The 19883-nt window shown below is 44.1% G+C and overlaps 1 protein-coding gene across 2 annotated transcripts in view; it reads right to left on the reverse strand.

Moving 5' to 3' along the window:
- Positions 1 to 14392, reverse strand: part of Stxbp3 (syntaxin binding protein 3) — a 50634-nt gene extending 36242 nt beyond the window's left edge. For both annotated transcript variants that reach the window (XR_013052306.1, XM_006979454.4), the window contains exons 1-3: positions 14221 to 14392; positions 2608 to 2657; positions 2083 to 2164 (exon numbers count right to left, since the gene is read on the reverse strand). Coding sequence is in view for 1 of the 2 variants with exons in the window: in XM_006979454.4 (XP_006979516.1) it covers positions 2083 to 2164; positions 2608 to 2657; positions 14221 to 14269 (181 nt within the window). In the remaining variant the exon portion in view is untranslated. The remainder of the gene's footprint in view (positions 1 to 2082; positions 2165 to 2607; positions 2658 to 14220) is intronic.
- Positions 14393 to 19883: the final 5491 nt, after the last annotated feature.

Genomic DNA, 19883 nt, shown 5'->3' on the forward strand with positions numbered 1-19883 from the left:
TTTATAAACTGACGTGTAAATCTAATTAATCTTATCAATAAAAGTCAGGAGTCAGATATCGGGGTAAAAACCTGGAAGATCAGAGAAGCAGGGGAGCAGCCACAGCTGCTTCCTATCTCTATGGTTCCTCAGACCAAAAAGGCAGAGATCCTGTCTCTGCCCGCCCCACCTTATCACTTCCTGTCTCCTTTCTGTACAGACCTCTAGAACTCTACGGTTAACTAGTGGCTAGCTCTGCCTTCTGACTCCAAGCAAGCTTTGTTTGTCAGAACACAAAATATCACACATCATTTCCCCTTTTTTTATCTAAATAAAAAGCAAAGGTTTTAACAAACATAGAAAAACTACATACAATAAGTACAGTAACTATATACAGGCAATGATTACATTAACAATGTCTAGCTCATTAGCATTTGACAAATTCAGAGAAAATACTCCATTATCTATCCTATCTTGGTGAGTCCAAAGTGTTGTACCTAATTAACTTGCATTACCAAGCCAAAACTATCTTTTGATGTCTCTCAACCTTATGCACTTTATACTCTTTTGTGAGTTTCTTTTCTGAATTTGTTAACAAGGAAAACTATATAACATTTTGGGTGACTGTCCAGACAGTCTGGTGTCTCTGTCATTAGGGAACATTTCACCCTTCTGAGGTCTTTGATGGAGTTGAAGACTAAATAGTTATAATTATAGCTTTCCTTAGTTATAATAGAAAGTAAATTAGAAACAAAATTTTAGACTAACAAAGATAAGACAGATAATTAAGTATTTTCTCTAATTTTGTCAAGTGCAAAGGAATTGGATATTGTTACTGTAATTCTTAATAACTTAATAACTAGAACTAAAGTTTACAACATTTTTAAATAAGGGAGGGGGAACAGGGGTTGCTATGTAAAAGGAAAGAAAAATTTTTAAAAATTATTTTTAAATAAACTTCATTGTATTTTCCATTTTATAATAATAGTAAAAAACACATTTATATATATTGGGCTTTTTTTCATTTACTAAATGAATAAATCCTAAAAAAAAAAAAAAGTATCTTCTTTGAGACTACATGGGATTGTGTCAGCATGTGTCAGCATGGAGGGACGGAGCGGACCTTTTTCAGGTGGCACCAGAGTACAGCACAAGGAGTCACTGCGCCAGGAGAAACAAGACATGCATCAAAAAGTAAAACAATTCTTGGGCTCAGTGAGATGGCTCAGGAGTAAAGGAACCTACTGCTAAGTCTGATGTCCTAAGTCTGGGATCCCCCACAGTAGAAAGGAAGAACTAACACCAGCAGGTTGTCTTGTCACAACACACACACACATACACACACACACACACACACCCCTACCTATTAATATTGGATATACAGTAAGAAACAATGGTCTATTAAAGGATCAAAGCTCCCTACAGTCCATAATACTCTGCAGTTACATAGTACTCTCCCATGTGTACAAATGGTTCTCACTTGTTTCTATCAGAACAGCCTCTAGAAATTTAAACAAGTTACATGGCTTAATTAGTAATTCTTGGGGCCAGTGAGATGACTCAGCAAGCAGAGGGCCTACTGCCAAGTCTGATGTCCTAAGTTCAGTCCCTAGGACTCCACAGTAGACAGAAGGAACTGACTCCTGAAGGCTGTCCTGTGACCTCCACATGCAAAACACACACACACACACACACACACACACGCACGCACGCACGCACGCACGCACGCACGCACGCATACACACACATGCATGCACGCACGTACGCACACACTCAATAAAAATGTGATAAAATTTAAAATAGAAATTTGTATTTTTGAAAACACGCTATTATAACAGCAAATGCAAACTGAGTATGCAATAGTTAACAAGTCACTTTGTTCACAAACATCAAAACATAAGTATTGTATGGTCGGGCTTTCTGGAGAATACTGGGTTTACTTCCACATCTCACAACCGAGGAGTGACATGACGAATCTGTTATGGCTAGAGCTCTAAAAAAGAAAACACAATACCCTTGAAAGCATAACTACTAGCTAAAAAGCCGCCATCTCGGAACTCACACTCAGACGGCACGGCTTTCCTGAGCGGTGGCGACACTCACCAGTTATCCCCTCTTCCAGGAGGTCCGTCATTTTGCAGCATGAGGACAGGAGCTTAGTGGTGAACTCGTCTAACAGCATTATCTTAAACAGAGAAGAGCAGCAAGAGCCGACCGTCAGGAACTGACAGACACCCGAGAAGCAGGATTTCTAATTCCTCTTCCTCTGCACGATTCGGTGGCTTACTTTCTCAATACATATACACGTAAATATTACAACAAGTAAAGAAATAGATGTATTTCTATTTTGAAGCAGAGTTTGTACATTTTAAATATATCTAATATTTAACAACAAATTTTCAAAAAATGTATTGCCATAAAGTACCGCTCAGACATCGAGTATTTGCAAGCACAGTCCCGTCCACTAGACAAGGAAACGGAAATGTTCGGTGACTTGCCCACGGCACCACAGCTTAGAGGACAGTAAGGTCTGAAAGTGATATTCCAGGCCTAGACCCTATGGGAACACCCTGGGTCCAATGTTCTGAAGCTTCCCCGCCCCAGAAGAACAAGTTACCCGACTTCTACCTTCCACTCGCCTTCCTTCCGGCAGTCATCGAACACGGCTGTTTTTATCTCTGTTAAGACAAAAAAAAAAAAAAAAAAAAAAAAAGTTTAGCAATCTAAAGCAACAATTAGAAATGTAAGACTATGTAAAAGGTTCAAAATGGCTGAGAAAAACTACAACCTGGAATGTATGGAGGAATTCTATCAACACTATATAGTAAGCTCTAATATACAAACCTATACAATACATAACCTATATATTTAAACTGTAATATATTCTCAAACATAAGTGTATGAACATGTCCAGAAAATATTTCTGAAACTATTATCTGACTTAGGTTTTCCTTCTTTCTTAAATCTTAAGAAAAAAATAACCGATAGGAAGATCCTTAACTGGCTCGTGGCTAAATTACATCTGACAAGCAAATTTGCATAAACATTTTTCATCCTCATTTACCCTCTTGTTGAAGAATACACACACGTAGCTGGGCTGGGGAGATGGCTCGGTGGTTAAGAACACTTGGTGCTCTTGCAGAGGACCTGGGTTGGGCGGTGAGCACTGTATCGGGCGGTGAGCACTGTATCTGGCGGCTCACAGTCACCTGTCACTTCAGTTACAGGCATCGGACATCTTTCAAGGATGACCCTGAACCAATTCCCCTCCTGCCTCTACCTCCCCAATGTTTGGAGTATAGTCATGCACCACCATGCCTAACTCTAATTGTTTAAACTTTTTTATTTTTAAACGAACTATTTAATGCTATTGTGGCATAATAAAAAAATATCGGGGGAGGGGGCTGGAAAGATGGCTTAGTGGTTAAGAGCAAGTACCGCTCTTGTGGAGGGCCAGAGTTTAGCCCTCAGCATCACACTGGGTGGCTCTCATCCACCTGTAACTGGAACCCTCCTCTGGCCTCCACAGACAACTATGCTTTTGTCTACATACCTGTACAAGCATACACATAATTAAAAGTAAAAATACATCCTTCAAAAAAAAATCTGATCTTTGTTTCTAGTTCCTGGTATAAACTAAAAATCCTTGAACTCTCTTATGTGACAGAGACTCTATGGTATGCTGGTGACATGACCCTTTTAGCTTCAGCAAGCAATTGGTCACCAGAAGGACCAAGCTATGACTTCTAAGGAGGCAACAGGGACCAGAGAGTGTGCTCAATTACCAGTGGCCAATGATTTCATCAGTAAGGCCTACACAATGAAACTTCACAACCCACCCACTTTCTGAGTCACCGAATGCAGCCATGTGTAGCAATGGTAACACACCCAGCTCCACAGGGAGGGAAGCCCCTTCTGGACCTCCACCTACCTACAGACTTCAACTGGCTGATGACTGGTATGCTTTAGAGAAACAGCAACAATCAAACAACAGAAAACCCTGATAACAGGATGTTTGTTTGTAAGCCAGGAATTACAGAACCTGAAAGGGAAGGCAGAGTATAGGAAGTCCTGATGGGCCCAGGGAAGTGTGGGAGCTGCTTGCTGCCATCGTCTGAACTGGGGGCAGTCTTATGGGTCTGAATCCTTAACCCTGCCAACGGTGGCCCTAAGTAGTATCAGAACTGAACTGAACTGCAGGACACCCCACCAGCACGTAAAGAGTTGGAGAGCGGGTTAGGAAGAAGGAAAAATAACACATATCTGCTGTTAGAAGTATTCCAAGAAAAAGGAGTATTAAAAAGTTGTGCTCTGGGGCTGGGGGACGACTTAGTGGTCAAAGTGCTCGTTCACCAAGCCTGACCTTGGGAGCTTGGTCCCCAGGTTCCATGACGGAATGAGAACCAACTCCCTTAAGTTGTCCTCTGACCTCCACTGGCACACTGTGGCTGTGCATGCCTGCACTATCTTACACACACACACACACACATACACACCCTGCATGGAATTTTAAACCTTGTGACCTGATTTTGTAATCAGGAAGATTTTTGAAGTGTTAAGAAACATCAGTTAAAAGTTGAGTGTGGAGGCATGGTAGGTACCCAAGTCCCCGGTAATAGGATGACAATGGCAGAAGAATTCAAGATTACCATCAGCTACAGGGTTGGAGGCCGCCTGGCTACACGAAATCCTATTTCAAACCAACCTAAACAAAGCAAACCAAACAATGGAGGCTGAGGAGAGTGCATGTTGTGCAAGCACAAGGAACTGATGCTAATTCCCAGCATTCACGTACAAAGTCAGCCGTGGGGGAGTGTCTGTACCCAAGTGCTGGCAATGGGGTGTGGAATGGACAGAGGAGGAGCCTGGAGCCCACTGGCCGGCCTGCCTAGATGAACATAAGCTCCAGGTTCAGTGCGAGAACCTGTCTCAAAAACTAAGGGGGAGAACTACGGAGGAGGACACCCAATGTCAGCCTCTGGGCTCTTTCACCACACAGGTGCACCACACCCCAAAAGATAGTAAGAAAGCAAGAAGTCAGTAAAGGCAATTACATGTTGCTTACTAGGCAGGATATTTTACAGGGGAAATAATCAGAAAGCAAAGGCTTCTCCTCCCACACGACAGCAAACATGAAGGCCATGTGAGGGCAGAGCTCAGACACCGAGAGACTACTTCCTTTGGGGGCCAGCTGCACTGCACATACTGCGAGCCGAAAACTGAGGACACTGCATGTTCCCAGTGATTCTGTTCTCGGAGAAATGAGTGCTGCTGGAGCAGAGCCACGGCACTGTTCTCCACCTTATACCTGACTGCCCCAGATGACAGCAACGAGCCACGTGTGACCATGCAGCCCTTGAGAGAGAGCTGGTGGTAGCCAGGCACAGGGGTTCCTACTTGTAAAATTCTGGCACATAGGAGGCTGAGCAGGAGGGCTGCTGTGAGTCCCAGGTCTTCCTAGGCCACAGAGTAAATCTGGCTTAAAAAAAAAAAAATCACTTGAAGAAAGTTCAGTAAGATAGAAAATAATACAAAAGAGAGGGCTGGGATGTGACTCAATGGCAGAACACAGCATGTGTGGAGACTTGTTTGATCCCTGGCACCACCAAAACAAGAGAACAGAGAAAGATTTTAAAGTTTAAAAAGGCGGGGGGGGGATGATATAAAATAGCCTATGAAGTCTTTTTCCCTTACCTTATTAATTCTTATATTAAATAATTTTGATTGTATCAGGTTAAGTAAAACATATTACAATTAATTTCACCTATTTCTATTATATTTTTAATATGGCTACTACAAAATTTTGTTACCTCATCTAGCTCGCATTGCAGTTCCACTGTGTAGCCCGAGATGCTAAAGATGGCTGCACGGTCAGTGTCCGTATCTTAAACACAAGTGAGTGTGGACGGAGAGAATGGGAACACTGATAAAAGGGGTAGGGTCACAGGGAACACGTGCTGAGAGCAGAGAGAAGGAGATCTCATCAGCTAATGTCACAGGACTTCAAAGTACTTTGTGTACTAATACAATGAAAATCACTCAGTCCCTTCTTCAGCAACCAGGACCATCCTTTTAGCTGTGCTCTGCCTAGTCCACACTCATCCTCAGAGACTATGCTCACTGAAAGACCCTAACCCTTCAGGCTTACACCCCCACAAGCCCCAGGAGAATAAGGAACTAAAAAGAAAACCAGTTCCAAGGGCAACCTGACTCAGCCATTATTCAACCACCCCTGCCACAATGTAACAATGTAAAGAGATCTCTGTTAAGAGAAGCGCTCAACTGTGACTGGGATAATTGCAAGTGTTCTAGGAAGGACCACTGTGACCTTTGTGTAAACTCCACTCCTGCCCTGATACCCTCCCCTTGAGGTTTCAGGAAGAATGTGCATTCGGACGTGACTGTACCCACCCTGTGATCAGACCATGATCTTATGAAATTAGCCTCTAGACATAAATCAATCGAAATGAAATTGTATGGGAATTGTAATCTTATGGCTTTTGTGGGGTTTTCCTTTAAAAGTACCCATGTGATTGCAATAAGTGTGACTCTTGCTCTTTGGAGCTGAGTTAGCCCGACTGTACAGCCGCAACAATAAACTTCTTGCTGTTGCATCAACTGGACCAGAGTCTGGGTTCTTGGGGCGCCCACCTGAGATGGTAGTACCCTGGGTCTGGGGTCTATCACTCACTAAAGTTTCATCATTAGTCAGCCCTTCAGTTTTCAACAATCTTACAGAGCACCTTTTCCAGACTTCAGTCGATCACACGGTATGTAGGTTTTGAGCACCTCCACACCTCCAGTTGACACCCTTCCATAAAAACTGCTCTAGACCTCATTCCTGTCGCTTTATTGTTATTTTCTTAGTCATAGCCTTCGGCTATTTTCTCCTTCCCTCACATTCAATATTAGGAATTATTGATTGTTCTTTGGCAACTGGCCATTATTTTTGCTGCCACTGACATCAACAACACCCGACTCCTAACATCTTTCCCTGAGCTAGTGCAATAGTCTCCTATCTGGCATGGCTGTTTGTCACCTCCAATCCCTTTGTGTTCAATTTTTCACACTCCCGTTAGTCCCTTTCCTGAACCATAACTCATGGTTACAGCCACCCGAAAAGCCCTCAGACACTCATATGCTCACTCTGCCCACTGAAGGAAATCTAAACTCTACCATTCAAGACACTTGCTGACTAGCGTCTCCCTCCCCTCTAGGAGGATCCTCTATTAGCCCAACTACTATCCCAACAGTGACCCACCAAACCAACTACCCACCTGTTCCCTCTTGGCCTCTGAGGTACAAAAGGACACATATGTGTAACTGTGATGCAAAGGCGGCCACAGTGAAGGGAGAAACACAGAGCTTTGTTAGTGCACACCATGAGCAGTGCCAACAGAACAATTGCACAGGACCTTAAGTCACAGAGACGTTTCTGAGACCATGGTAATGATCAGAAACAGGACCTAACCTAGGAATAACTAGAATTCGAAAAGAAAGACATTTAAAAGCTGAACAATGTGGAAGTCATAATCAAGGGAATAGAGGAAAAAACCTGCCACTTCTAAAAGATTTCTACTTTGACTGGAAAAAAATACTTATTTTCTAATTGCTCTGCCTCTTCTTAATCCATGGTTTCATGACTACTACATGCTGTGACTTAAATCCTGACCTTCAATTCAGCTCCTTTACCTGCTTTGTATACCTCTACATCTCCAAATGCCTACCTGAGGCCTAAACTAGCACTTAAGATCACCCTATTGTAACTCAGAACTGTTTTCTCCCACAGACTCATCCCTTCTTTCTCTTCATCAATAAACAACAACTTCACTACTGAGTCTCCTGGACCAGACTGTCAGTTTAGGCTGACTCCAACTCCTAACTCACTACTGTTCTCATCCATCTTCTCTTTACCACCTTTTCACAGTTCCAACCTTCTCTCCAACCACCATGACCTAACTACAGTCTTACTGGATCCTACTTCCATTAATGTCTCAAATGCATATCCCCTCTCCTTTTATGACTTTGTCCTGGATTTAATAATCAAATTATCATAAAAAGGTTCAGCATATACATATTATTCTGTTACTACCCTCTCAGTTAAAGATGCATCATGGATAGCTGCCATATAAAGTATGAACAGAGATAACTTATTCTTTTAGTAATGTTAGTAACTTTTTAAGTAACTAAAAAGAATACTGACAGACTATATTTACCCAACTATTCTCATGCACCAGGTTGCTATTTTGTTTCCATTTTTTGCTACTATACTATTGCATTGGGGATCCTTAAATAGGGGTCAGTGAAATGGCTCAGCAGTTAATGCTTACTGCTCTCCCAGAGGACCCATGTTCAGTTTCCAGCACCCACATGGAGGTTTATACCCATCTATAACTCCAGTTCCAGGGAACCTGGCACTCTCTTCTCACCTACACAGGCACCAGGCAAACATGCAGTGCACTTACATGTATGCAGACAAAACACACATACACTTAAAAATAATGTTGAAAAAAACAACAACTTTGAGTTCAGGTGGGTAAAGGTGCCTGCTGACCTGAGTGTAATCCCTGGGACCAGCAAGTACTGAAGGCTGTCTTCTGACCTCCACACACTGCCACAGTGTATGCACAGGCAGATGTGCATGCCACAGTGTATGCACAGGCAGATGTGCATGTCACAGTGTATGCACAGGTAGATGTGCATGCCACAGTGTATGCACAGGTAGATGTGCATGCACAGAAAACACATTTTTAAAATCTAATTTAAAAACCCTTTGAGAAAAGAAATTTTAAGTATGTGTGTATATTTTTGTCACTTTTACTTATGGAAAGGCCCATGGTGGGATTGCTAGAATCACCCAGAACTGTCTCCTGTCTCATTAAATGTAGTAGCAGTTTTCTCAACAGGCTGTAATTAATCACAATCCCACAGCAAGCTTTCCAACTGCGACATGACATCACCTGACTCTGTCAATGTGATAGGTTAAGGGGGTATCTGGTCTTAATTTGCATTTCTCCAGGTCAAAACCAGACTATACCACCTGTAGGTTGCTTCTTTGTTTATTCTGTTCATTTTTCTATTGGGCCATTATTTTATTAATCAGTTTGTAGGCATTCTCTATATTTTAAGCCTGGCTGATATTTTCTTCACTCTTATATATTTAGTTCAAAAGTATATGAAACTAGAACCTATAGAAACAAAGGACTACTGCAAGAACTAAATAGAAAGGCAGGGCCAGGATGCAGTCCAGTGGCAGAGTCCTTGCTCGACACACACACACACACACACACACACACACACACCACTGGCAAATAGAAAAGTAAAAAAAGTTCACACATGCATGTGAAAATCTAATGAAGAATTTGAAGGATTCTCCTTAAACATGAGTGTAGAGATGAAAGAACACTGTGGTAAATTATTGGATGATAACACAAGTCAGAATGGTGTTCACTCTGGGGGAGAAGGGAGGATTTACACTGGGAAAGCTAAATGCTTAGAAACCGTCTATAGATTGATTTGGGTGGTAGTTACATGAGCAAAAATATCACCTAGTTGTACACTTAACATTAGTATAACTTACTACACTTAATTACATTTTAAAGGTCATTTCCCTTCAAAATAGGAACAAGAAATGGCTTCCTTTTGGCATTAACAGACTGCAAAAATGCCGGTGTCTGCTATTTGAGAAGGGGAAAAGTCATCTTTAATGATTCTCCATTTCCTAGGGAATGCCTAAACCATTTAACAACTGGTTCCAATCTACCTTTTGGTCTACACAACCCCATCCTTTGTAACAAATGCCTTGCATTATGTGTGGTGTATTTGAGAACTCCTGTGGGGGTTGGAGAGATGGCTCAGAGGTTAAGAGCACTGGCTGCTATTCCAGAAGTCCCGAGTTCAATTCCCAGCAACCACATGGTGGCTCACAACCATCTCTAATGAGATCCAGTGCCCTCTTCTGGCCTGCAGGGACACATGCAGACAGAACACTGTGTACATAATAAATAAATTTAAAAAAAAGAATTCATGTGGGTGTGTGCACAAGGAGGCTAGAGGTCACTGCGTCTTCATCCATCGCTCTCAGCCTGACTGTCTGACACAGGATCTCTCACTGAACACGCTCATTACTATGACTAGCCTACCTAGCTGACTACACTGCCGTGCCTGACTTTTATGTGAGTGCTGGATTTCCAAACTCAGGTCCTCATGCCTGCGAGGCAGGCTCCTACCAGCTGGACCATCACCTCATCCTCTCATTTTAAGAGTTTTACGGTGGTTCCTAGTGGCTGATTCCTTCTCGGGTTTTGGGACTGAGAAATGTCACCTAGTCAGATAAACTTTTCCTGATGCAGCTATTTAGTGGAGCCTCGCTCCCTGTGTGTCATAGACTGGATAATCATGTTTACCCCGAGTTTTCTTCTTTATTAGTCCCTATTAGTCCCTACTTGAACGAAAGCTTTAAGAGCACTTAGCTTTCCAATAGGAATTCAGTGCTGTATTAATGGGCTCTTTGAGGTAGGAATGAGAAAATTTAAGACACTGAGTCATTTATTTAACACAAAACCAAAAATACACACTACCTATCACATTCTGCTGGGGACTGTTAAAAACTGACAGCCCTAGGAGGCTGCTGAGAGGGCTCAATTGGTAAGGTGCCTACCCCAAGCATGAGGGCCTGACCTGGACCCATCAAACACACATAAAAGTCAGGCACGGTGGAGCATAGCTGTAACCTCAGTTCTGGAGAGGCAGAAACAGGATTCTCAGGGCTAACCAGCCAGCCTAGCCAAAGGAGCTCCAGACTCAGTGAGACTTTGTCTCCTGAGGCAGAGAGCATTAGACAAGACATCTGACATCGACCTCTGACCTCTGCAAGCATGCACACGGGTACTGGAATTTGCACATGTGCACACACACAAATTTAAAGGACTGTAAGACAGAAAAGTGAACCTATCCTCTGAAAGCTTTTCAAAAGACTCCTAACTGTAAATGGTGGCTCATGCCTGTCACCTCAGCATTCAGTAGGCAGGAGGGCTATTTCAAATTCCAGGACAGCCTGGGCTACACAGAGAGAGAGACCTGTCTGGAAATAAAACAAAAGGAAACAAACAAAAAAGCAAAGCAAAGCTTAAGGCTCTCTCCTGAGGCAGTAGTGACAAGGGTAAACTAAATGTTAAAACAAAGGAAGGTGGGTAAAAATAAAAGCCCATTGGAACTAAGACTTGAAGGCTAAAATGTGAGTAGGTAAGAATTAGGGAAAGGGGTCAAAAGACAGAGGAATGGACCACCAAGATAAGATAGGAAGATAAATAATGCAATGAGAATAAACCGTATGGGCATGGGGGAAATCAGTATTATAAAACAAGGGAGACTGGAGCTAAGTAAACAGTCAATAGTAGACTGAAATGAACACTAGGCAACTGAGTGCCTCTGCAGGTCTTCAAGGCAGCATTATTATTAAATGAAATTATTCTGACAGCTATTTGCTGGATGGACCGGGAAGGAAGGAAGGAAGGAAGGAAGGAAGGAAGGAGGGAGGGAGGGAGGGAGGGAGGGAGGGAGGGAGGAAGGCAGACAAAGAACCCTGGAGGTTAGTTAGGAGGCTCATGCAGTAGACTGTGTATAAAATAAGACCCTGTAAGACTAAGTAAGGGTCTTACAGAAGCCACAGATGTGCCAAACGTTAACACAAAAGACCTGGGTGTAAATTTTAGGTGTAGATTTTACTTATTTATTTGAGACAAGGTCTCAAAGTTCAGACGGGCTTCAAACTCGCTATACAGCTGAACTGATATGTCTACCTCCACTTCTAAGTGTCAGGATTATAGGCATGTGCCATTATGCCTTATTCTTAGGCCTAGATTTAATAGCTCTTTTCAGGGCTCGTTTTAACAGCATTATCAAGATATAAACTGCAAACTACAGAATTCACTCACTCAAAAGTGTACACTCTAATGGTTTTCAGCAGTCATGCATCCATTACTACTTTACCACAATTGTTTTGAGAACACTTACACTACTCTAAAAAGAAACTTCATTCCTTGGGGTTGGGGATGTATGTAGCTCAGTTGGTAGACTGCTGACCTAGTATGCAAAAGGCCTTGAGTCAGTACTGAATAAAACCAGGAATTGTGGAATTTACCCATAATCCTAGCACTCAGAAGGTGAAAACAGGAATATCACAAGTTCAAGGTCATTCTTAGCTACAGAGCAGAGTCTGAGGCCATCCCAGGGCACACGAGACTGTTTCAAAAACAAAACCAAGTCTTGTGTGGTGACGCATGCCTTTGTGCTCAGAATGCAGAGGCAGGCGGAGCTCTATGAGTTCAAGGACAGCCCAGACCACACAGTGAGCTCCAGGACAGCCAGGGACACACAGTGAAAACCTGTTTCAAACAACAGTAACTATAACAAAAGCCTAAAGAGAACCCCATCCCTTTAATGTCATCTCTCCAGACTGTGCCACATTAGTCTCCTTCCTGTCTCTCTAGATTTGCTTGTCCTGGACATTGTTCACATGAATGGTGTCATTCCATGTGGTCCTTTGTGATTGGCTTTTTTGTATCCATTTATGCATGCATTATTCATCCATGCATCAGCCTGTGGATATGTGAGCTACCTTCATTTTTTAGCTAAGCCATTTTCCAGTCCCTTAATACACACACACACACACACACACACACACACACACACACACACACACACACACATGCTTTGTGTAATAGACACTGTGCTGTTACTATCTTTGGGTTGTATTTCTAGTTATACAAGTTTAAAAGAATATTGCACAGCCTTACATCTTTTTTCTCCCATTCAGCCTGTCTGTATTTTACTGTCCATCTGGGTCTGGTGTTACCTCAAGTTAACATTAAGAGGGAAATTCTGCTGTCTTTATGCTCTCCCTCTTGCCTAGTGTCACACTACCGATACTGGCGTTACTAGCTATTATAGTATCGTTTTTTTTCTCATAAACCCTAATATATATAATGTATCATTATAACTCAGAAATAACTTATACAACACAATTTGCCACCCATTTTTGTCTGAGAGTCAATTCAGACATCGTGCCTAAGTCAGTTCTCTCCTTACACTACGTGAGTCCTAGAGTATCCAATTCAGGTCCTCAGGCTTGGCAGCAATCACCTTTCTTTACCCACTAGGACACTTCACAAGCCCCCAAACTTAATTTTTAAAGGACAATTTTTGTACTTCACAAAATCTATTTATACACTTATTTAGTACAGCTAGATGGTAAACACTATAAAACAGTATTTGCCTGTACTGACTTGGATTTCAATTTTATACAAGGAATTCTATAAGACAGAATTCTGTTAACTAATTTCTATTCTGTTCCTTGTTCACCAAGCTGGAGTAAGAAACACTAATAAGATGTTACTCCTTTTCCACTGCTGCACTATAATTACTTTGAACCCAGAGATGCCAAACAAGAAAGGTCCTTCCGGCTTGAGGCTTTCATTGCTCCTCTAACCTGGCAGGCCTGGGTTTGGTGTAATTTTAATAAATGTGGTTGATACGGCGGAACACCAGTAACCAACACGCAGACCAGTTATATCAGTGTAAGAGCAGACCACGCAGGGTGCTGACACTAGATAAGACTTGAGCAGTCCGATGGTCCTGTCTCAAGAACTTTTTTTTCTTTTTTAGCAAGTCGTTTTCTCTAGGAACAGTGGCAGAAGGCTCCCTTGAACAACAAAGTCCGCCCTCTTTGAAGGACAAGCCACAGAAAAGCGTGGTAGTGAAACCCTTGATGCTAACACGAATGCGGACACTAAGGGGCCTCTGAAAACACAAGAACGAGGGCGGGGTAGAGACACACAGAGCTCAGATTGTGTCGGGTGCAGAGACGTCCCTGCCTGGTGGGGCGAGGGGGTGGGGGGAGTGGGAAGCACTGTCCCGGGACAGCGCAGGGACCCGGGAAGGAAAGCCGGCCCGAGTCGCCGAGGGTGGGGCTTCGCCGCCGAGCCTCACCCCGGCGGGCGGGCGAGCCGTAGCCGAGGCCGGGGAGAAGGCCGCGTCTGCTCACCCCGCCCATCCCTGGCGCTGGCACGAAATCCGACCCGCTGGGCAAGCCGGAAGGAGTCCTACCCGGGACCCGGTCCCAGGGCAACAAGCTGCCCGCGCGCGGGGCTCCGGGAGAGGCTGCAGCGGGGAAACGGGACCCGGTGCGGCAGACCCGCGCGCGGCCTTCCCCGTCTCAGCCCTGACCCCCTCCGCACTCACTCCGCCATACGACGCTCTTCAGCCCCCGCTCCGTCACTGGTGGCGCCATCTTCCCCAGGCCGTGGAGCCGCCGCCGCCGCCGCCTGCCACTCGCAACCTACGGCAGCCCCGAAACCTGCGCTCGGGGGCGGGCCCTTCCCCTCCGGGCGAGGGAGGCCCCGCCCCCTCCGCCGGCCGCGCCCTCTGGTGACGTCACACGCGTCAACAAGGGCGCGTCCCGCCTGCGCCTGGACTGAGGCTGCGTAGCGTGGGCGGAATCTTGTGAGCGGTCTGGCGCCCCCTGGCGGAAACCGAAATCCCGTGTCCAGTTAGGCATCAGAAAACTAACACAAATTCATGCAATTATGAATCTATATATACAGGGTCTTTTCTTTTTGTATTTTAAAATTATATTTATTTGTGTGTATGTACGCGTGCGCACGCGTGCATGCCCAGGCTTGCACGTGAAGGTCAGAAGACCTCTTCTTCCACGGTGTGGGTCTTGGGATCAAACTTAAGTTGTCAGGCTCAAGATCCATCTCGTCGGCCCAAATATGGAGACGTTTTGCTTTGCAAAATAAATTTTCATTTAACAAAGCGATTCATAATCGACTGTTCAGAAGCCAGCTCAACTACCAAATGGAAAGTCTGCTCTCTACCCACGCCAACTTCATTTTACTCATTTTTCAAGATCACTGATGATGTTCACCTGTAAGTAGCCACCAGTATGCCCAGAACTGTGCGGGACTTTCAGAAAAGTCAAAGAAACGAGAGACCCTCTTCTTCTGCAGAATTTCACCATTTAAATGATAGAGCACGGTTCCTAGCATTGCTAATCCCACCAGGCAAGAAAAAGGCCACTACCACAATTTTTAAGCCAAATTTGAAACAAGCTTTATTTTATTCAGGTGCACCTGCTTCCTAAATTGGGTTAGAGAGGGAAGTGCTGAGTCTGTTTCTCAGGGTCTTTTTTGTTTTGTTTTGTTTTTTTGTTTTTCAAGACAGGGTTTCTCTGAGTATCTTTGTGCCTTTCCTGGATCTCGCTCTGTAGCCCAGGCTGGCCTCGAACTCACAGAGATCTGCCTGACTCTGCCTTCCGAGTGCTGGGATGAAAGGCGTGCGCCACCACTGGCCGGCTCTCAGGGTCCTTCTAAGGAATAAAATCACAAGTAGTGGCAAAGCAAGTTTATAGAAGTGAGACAATGGAGCAGTTGGAAAATACAGAAAAAAATCTCAAAAAAGCAAAACCAAACCAACAAACAAAACCCCCTCATCATCATATATATGGTCATTGGTTAGGGAAGGTCAGGGTGTTCCTAAAAACAAGTCAAGGTCATGGTTTGGAGCAGGTCAGGTTCAGGAAACAGCAGCTTAAAAACAGAAACTCAGCTCTTACAGTAAATGGAAATTTATTTTTAAGAACACAACGAAATGGCTCCTGCCTTCAAAATGGAGTCAGACAGGTTCCTCATTCTTTCCTTGACTTATGTGTCCTTGTCAAATCCTTGATAGGGGACTGTCTTTACTAATGTTATCAAGTGACATTGTTTATTTGATGGGTGATCAAACTGTTAACACATTGAGGGCACAGGGCCCAATTATGATAACCAGTAGAAATAATATTAGAGGATCAATGAAGGGGGAGACCTATCTTAGCCATGTGGGCCAGTCAAAATTTGTTCAAGAGATTTTGTCTATTTCCTGGTGTAGACCATCTATGTCAACAGTATGAGAGAAATCAGAGATATTAAGCAGCACATTCCAGTAAATTGCTGGTATCCAAGACTATGTTTAGGTAGCAAGTAGTCACTAGAGGGATCTCCTCTGACACAGTTTTCCTGTTGGCTTCCTGGTGCTAGATGGAGCCAGAGGTTGTAACCTACACAGCTACAGACAGGGTTACTCTGGGTATGCTAAGTTCAGTTGAAGTGATTAATGAATCTTTCCCTTCTTATTTTACCACATCTGTAATTCCCATTATCAGAACCTTTTCAAGAATATTTGATTATGCTGAAGTCTGTATTATTACACTGGGATTGGTCATTTAGATTCGTCCATCCCAAGTACTCTCCATCCATGATAGATAAAAACAATCTTTTGCATGGCAAGACAGTATCAGGGTGTTTCCTATGATGGGGTGACTTTTATTTCCCCTGTCAAGATGCATTTAGATTCTGTTTGCATAGCTTGAAAATAAGACAGTAAAACTGTTAGTCACAGGACAATCATGGTGTAGATTCCAACAGCAAGAACATAATGTTTAAGGTTATGTTAGATGGTCAGACTTAGAAAGTTTGATTCTTAATGGTCCCTTTTCAATCACTTTCCACCTCTGGGGGTTGGGCTCCTATCCCAAGGGTTTCTCAGGTGCCTTCTTGAGATGTGAGTGATGAATCAGGTAGGAACACCAACAGCCTTAATAGCAGTAGGAGTCCAGGGAATCACAAGGTAAGGTCCTTTCCATCTAGGTTCAAACTGGTTGGTTTTGAACCGTCACACCAGTACAGCATCTTTGGGTGGGAATGGGTGCTCAGGCAAGCAGTACCCAACAGGTTGAGCAGCCTGGACATGAGGGAAAATCTTATCCAAGGTTAGTTGCAATCCTTTTAGGGACTCAGAGATTGGAGTGGGGCAATCTGATAGCAATCCGGCTTGTACCTGAGGGATCATGGGAAGTGGTTACCCATAGACTATGGGCATGGACTTTTCTTAATACAGGATACAGAGGACCCTGAGAAGGGCCTAGGAGGTCAACCCAGTTACCACCAATCTCAAGAGTATGTTTACTTAAAATTTCCTTTAAAGTTCTTTTCATCCTTTCTACCTTTCCTGAGCTCTGAGGACAATATATACAATGAAGTTTCCAATTTATGTTAAGAGCCTTAGAGAGCAACTGAGATAACTTGGCTGTGAAGGCCAGGGCATTGTTGAACTCCAGAGATATGGAGAGGCCAAATATGAGAGGGAAATTCCATTATTAATTTCTTAACCAGGTGGTGGTGGCATATGTCTTTAATCCCAGCACTTGGCAGGCAGATCTCTGTGAGTTTGAGGCTAGCCTGGTCTACAGAGCAAGTTCCAGGACACCCAGGGCTACACAGAGAAACCTTGTCTCAGAAAACCAAACAAGCAAAACAGAAATTTCTTAACTACCACCTGGGCTCTTTCCATTAGGGATGGAAAGGCCTCTACCCTGCCCATGATGGTGCCATCAAAGACTAGCAGATATCTGTAACTATATAGTTCTGGCTTGGCTTCAGTAAAGTCCAATTCTCAAAATTCACTGGGTACAGTGCCTTGACTCTGTTGTCCTGGGGAAAACAGGTATTTCTCGGCACATACCTGTGCACAGGTCAGGCATCAATCTGAAATGCTTTGAAGTTTTTCCCAGTGTCCAGGCAGCTAGATGTGAGGGAAGATGAGTCCTGATCCTTGCATTCTGGTGTGATGCAAGACAGTTAGCCAGTTTGGGCCCAGTACCTTTGGCATGCAGATCCACCATCCACTGTGGCTCTCCTGAGCCCCCAAGTCAGAATAGGACTTGATCTCTTCTGATCATGCTCAGAAACATCTTCATCAAGACAGAGTGGGGGCTCAGGGACAGCAGAGAGTCCCAGGGTGGTCTGGGGTTTGGGTTCCCCAGGAGCAGCCTTTTTGGTGACTTGATCTGCATGGTGGTTACCTTGAATTGGGGGAGGGGGGCGTTGCCTTTTAGATGTCCTGGCCAGTGTATTACTGGTCAGCAGTTCCGTTAGCAGCCAGATGCAACTGAACAATTACATGTTTATTTTTAATAGTCTTTCCCTCTGAGGTGAGTAAGCCCCTCTGTTTATGCATCTGTCCATGAACATGAGCTGTGGTAAACTGGCTGTCTGTGTAGCTGTTCGCCTTCTTTCCTTCAGGCCATCTTTTTTTTTTTTTTCTTTAAGATTTATTTATTTGTTATGTATGCAGTGTTCTGTCTGTATGGATGCCTGCATGCCAGAAGAGGGCACCAGATCTCATTACAGATGGTTGTGAGTCACTATGTAATTACTAGGAATTGAACTCAGGACCTCTGGAAGAGTAGCCAGTGCTCTTAACTTCTGAGCCATCTCTCCAGGCCCCTCAGCCTATTTTAAAGCCTGTGTCAGAGAAATTATTTCTGCTTTCTGGGACAATGTGCCCCTGGGCAAAGTTTGTGCCCAAATGACCTCCTTCTGGCCTGGGACCACTGCTGCCCCCCAAATACCTGGTTCCTTCTTGAACAAAGTTGCTACCATCTGTGTGGAGGTCACATCTCTGGTGATTAGAAGAATGTCTGTCAGGTCGGGTCGCATATCCTGGATGATGTCTAGCAGCTCCAGTGAGTCGTGGATGGGCTCCTCAGGGTTGTCTGTGGTCCAGCAGCAGGGTGGTAAGATTGATGGACAAGGATGTATCAAAGACCAGTCTGTCCTTATCTAAAAGAAAGGCTTATAACTGAGTCAGCCAGGCATCTGACATCTGCAGATTGGTGGCATCCCTCAGCAGGGTTTCCACAGTGTGTGGAGCTGTTACAGTTAGAATCTGTCCCAATGTGAGCCTGTCAGCTTCTTTTACAAGAATTGGGGTGGCTGCGACGGCTCTCGAATGGGGGGATGGGGAGCATTCAGAGGCTACAGGATCTGGTCTCTGTGAGATGTAAGCTATTGGCCTTTAGACCCAGGGTCTAGGTCAGTACTCCCTTGGCAATGACCTTTCTTTCATGGACATAAAGATGGAAGGACTTGGAGACATCGGGACAGTTAGAGAGTACAAGGATCTCCTTTAACTTCTTAAAGGCCTGTTCATGTGTCTCTGCCTATTCCAAAGGGGTGTTGCCCACGGCTGTAGCAGAGTCCAAGGGTCTGGCAGTTTCATCAAACCCAGGTACCCAAAGACAGCAATCGCTCCCAGAAACTCTCTAACATGTTTCTTGGTAGTTGGAGCTGGGTTTGCAGTATGGCTGCTATACGGGCCTGGGAATGCAGTCTTTCTCTTCTCCCAGTTCATATCCCAAGTAGGTAACCTGAAGTGAGCAAATTTGGACTTTCTTTTTGGAAACTCCACAGCCTAATTGGGCTAGAGTTTCCAGAAGGTCTCAGGTAGCTCTCCAACAGCCCTCCTCATCTTCAGCAGCCAATAATAAATCATCATAGTGAAGCAAGGTTACCTCAGGGTACTTGCTATGGAAGATCCTTAATCCTGGTGGAGCGCTTCATTGAAGGTGGTGGGAGGCCCTTTGAACCCTTGAAGCAGTGTGGTCCAGATTACTGGTCCCAATATCCCTGGTTCAGGGTTGGCCACTTCAGGTGTGAAGTTTACTCTCTGAGCAAGCTGTAGGGATCTGTAACAGTTGTGTGAATGATTTCTACCTATTTGTTCACGTCCCTCAAGTCTTGTGGTGGTCTATATAGTCTTGAGATCCAAGCTTTTGGACAGGAAACAAGGGGGATATTCCAGACTGACTGACAAGGAGTAAGTATGCCTGTTTCACGAAGGAACCTGGTGCAAATCTTAATCCCTTCCCTGGCTTCTGAGCTGATGGGGTATTGCTTAACTCAAATGGGAATAGCCCCAGGTGTTAGTTGTACTATGATGGGTGGCACATATTTGGTCAAGCCAGGAGGATTATCCTCTGCCCACACTGTAGGAATTTCCTGGATTGACAAATTTTTACATCC

This window comes from Peromyscus maniculatus, chromosome 6 (genome assembly GCF_049852395.1).
Source record: "Peromyscus maniculatus bairdii isolate BWxNUB_F1_BW_parent chromosome 6, HU_Pman_BW_mat_3.1, whole genome shotgun sequence".
Classification (NCBI taxonomy): domain Eukaryota; kingdom Metazoa; phylum Chordata; class Mammalia; order Rodentia; family Cricetidae; genus Peromyscus; species Peromyscus maniculatus.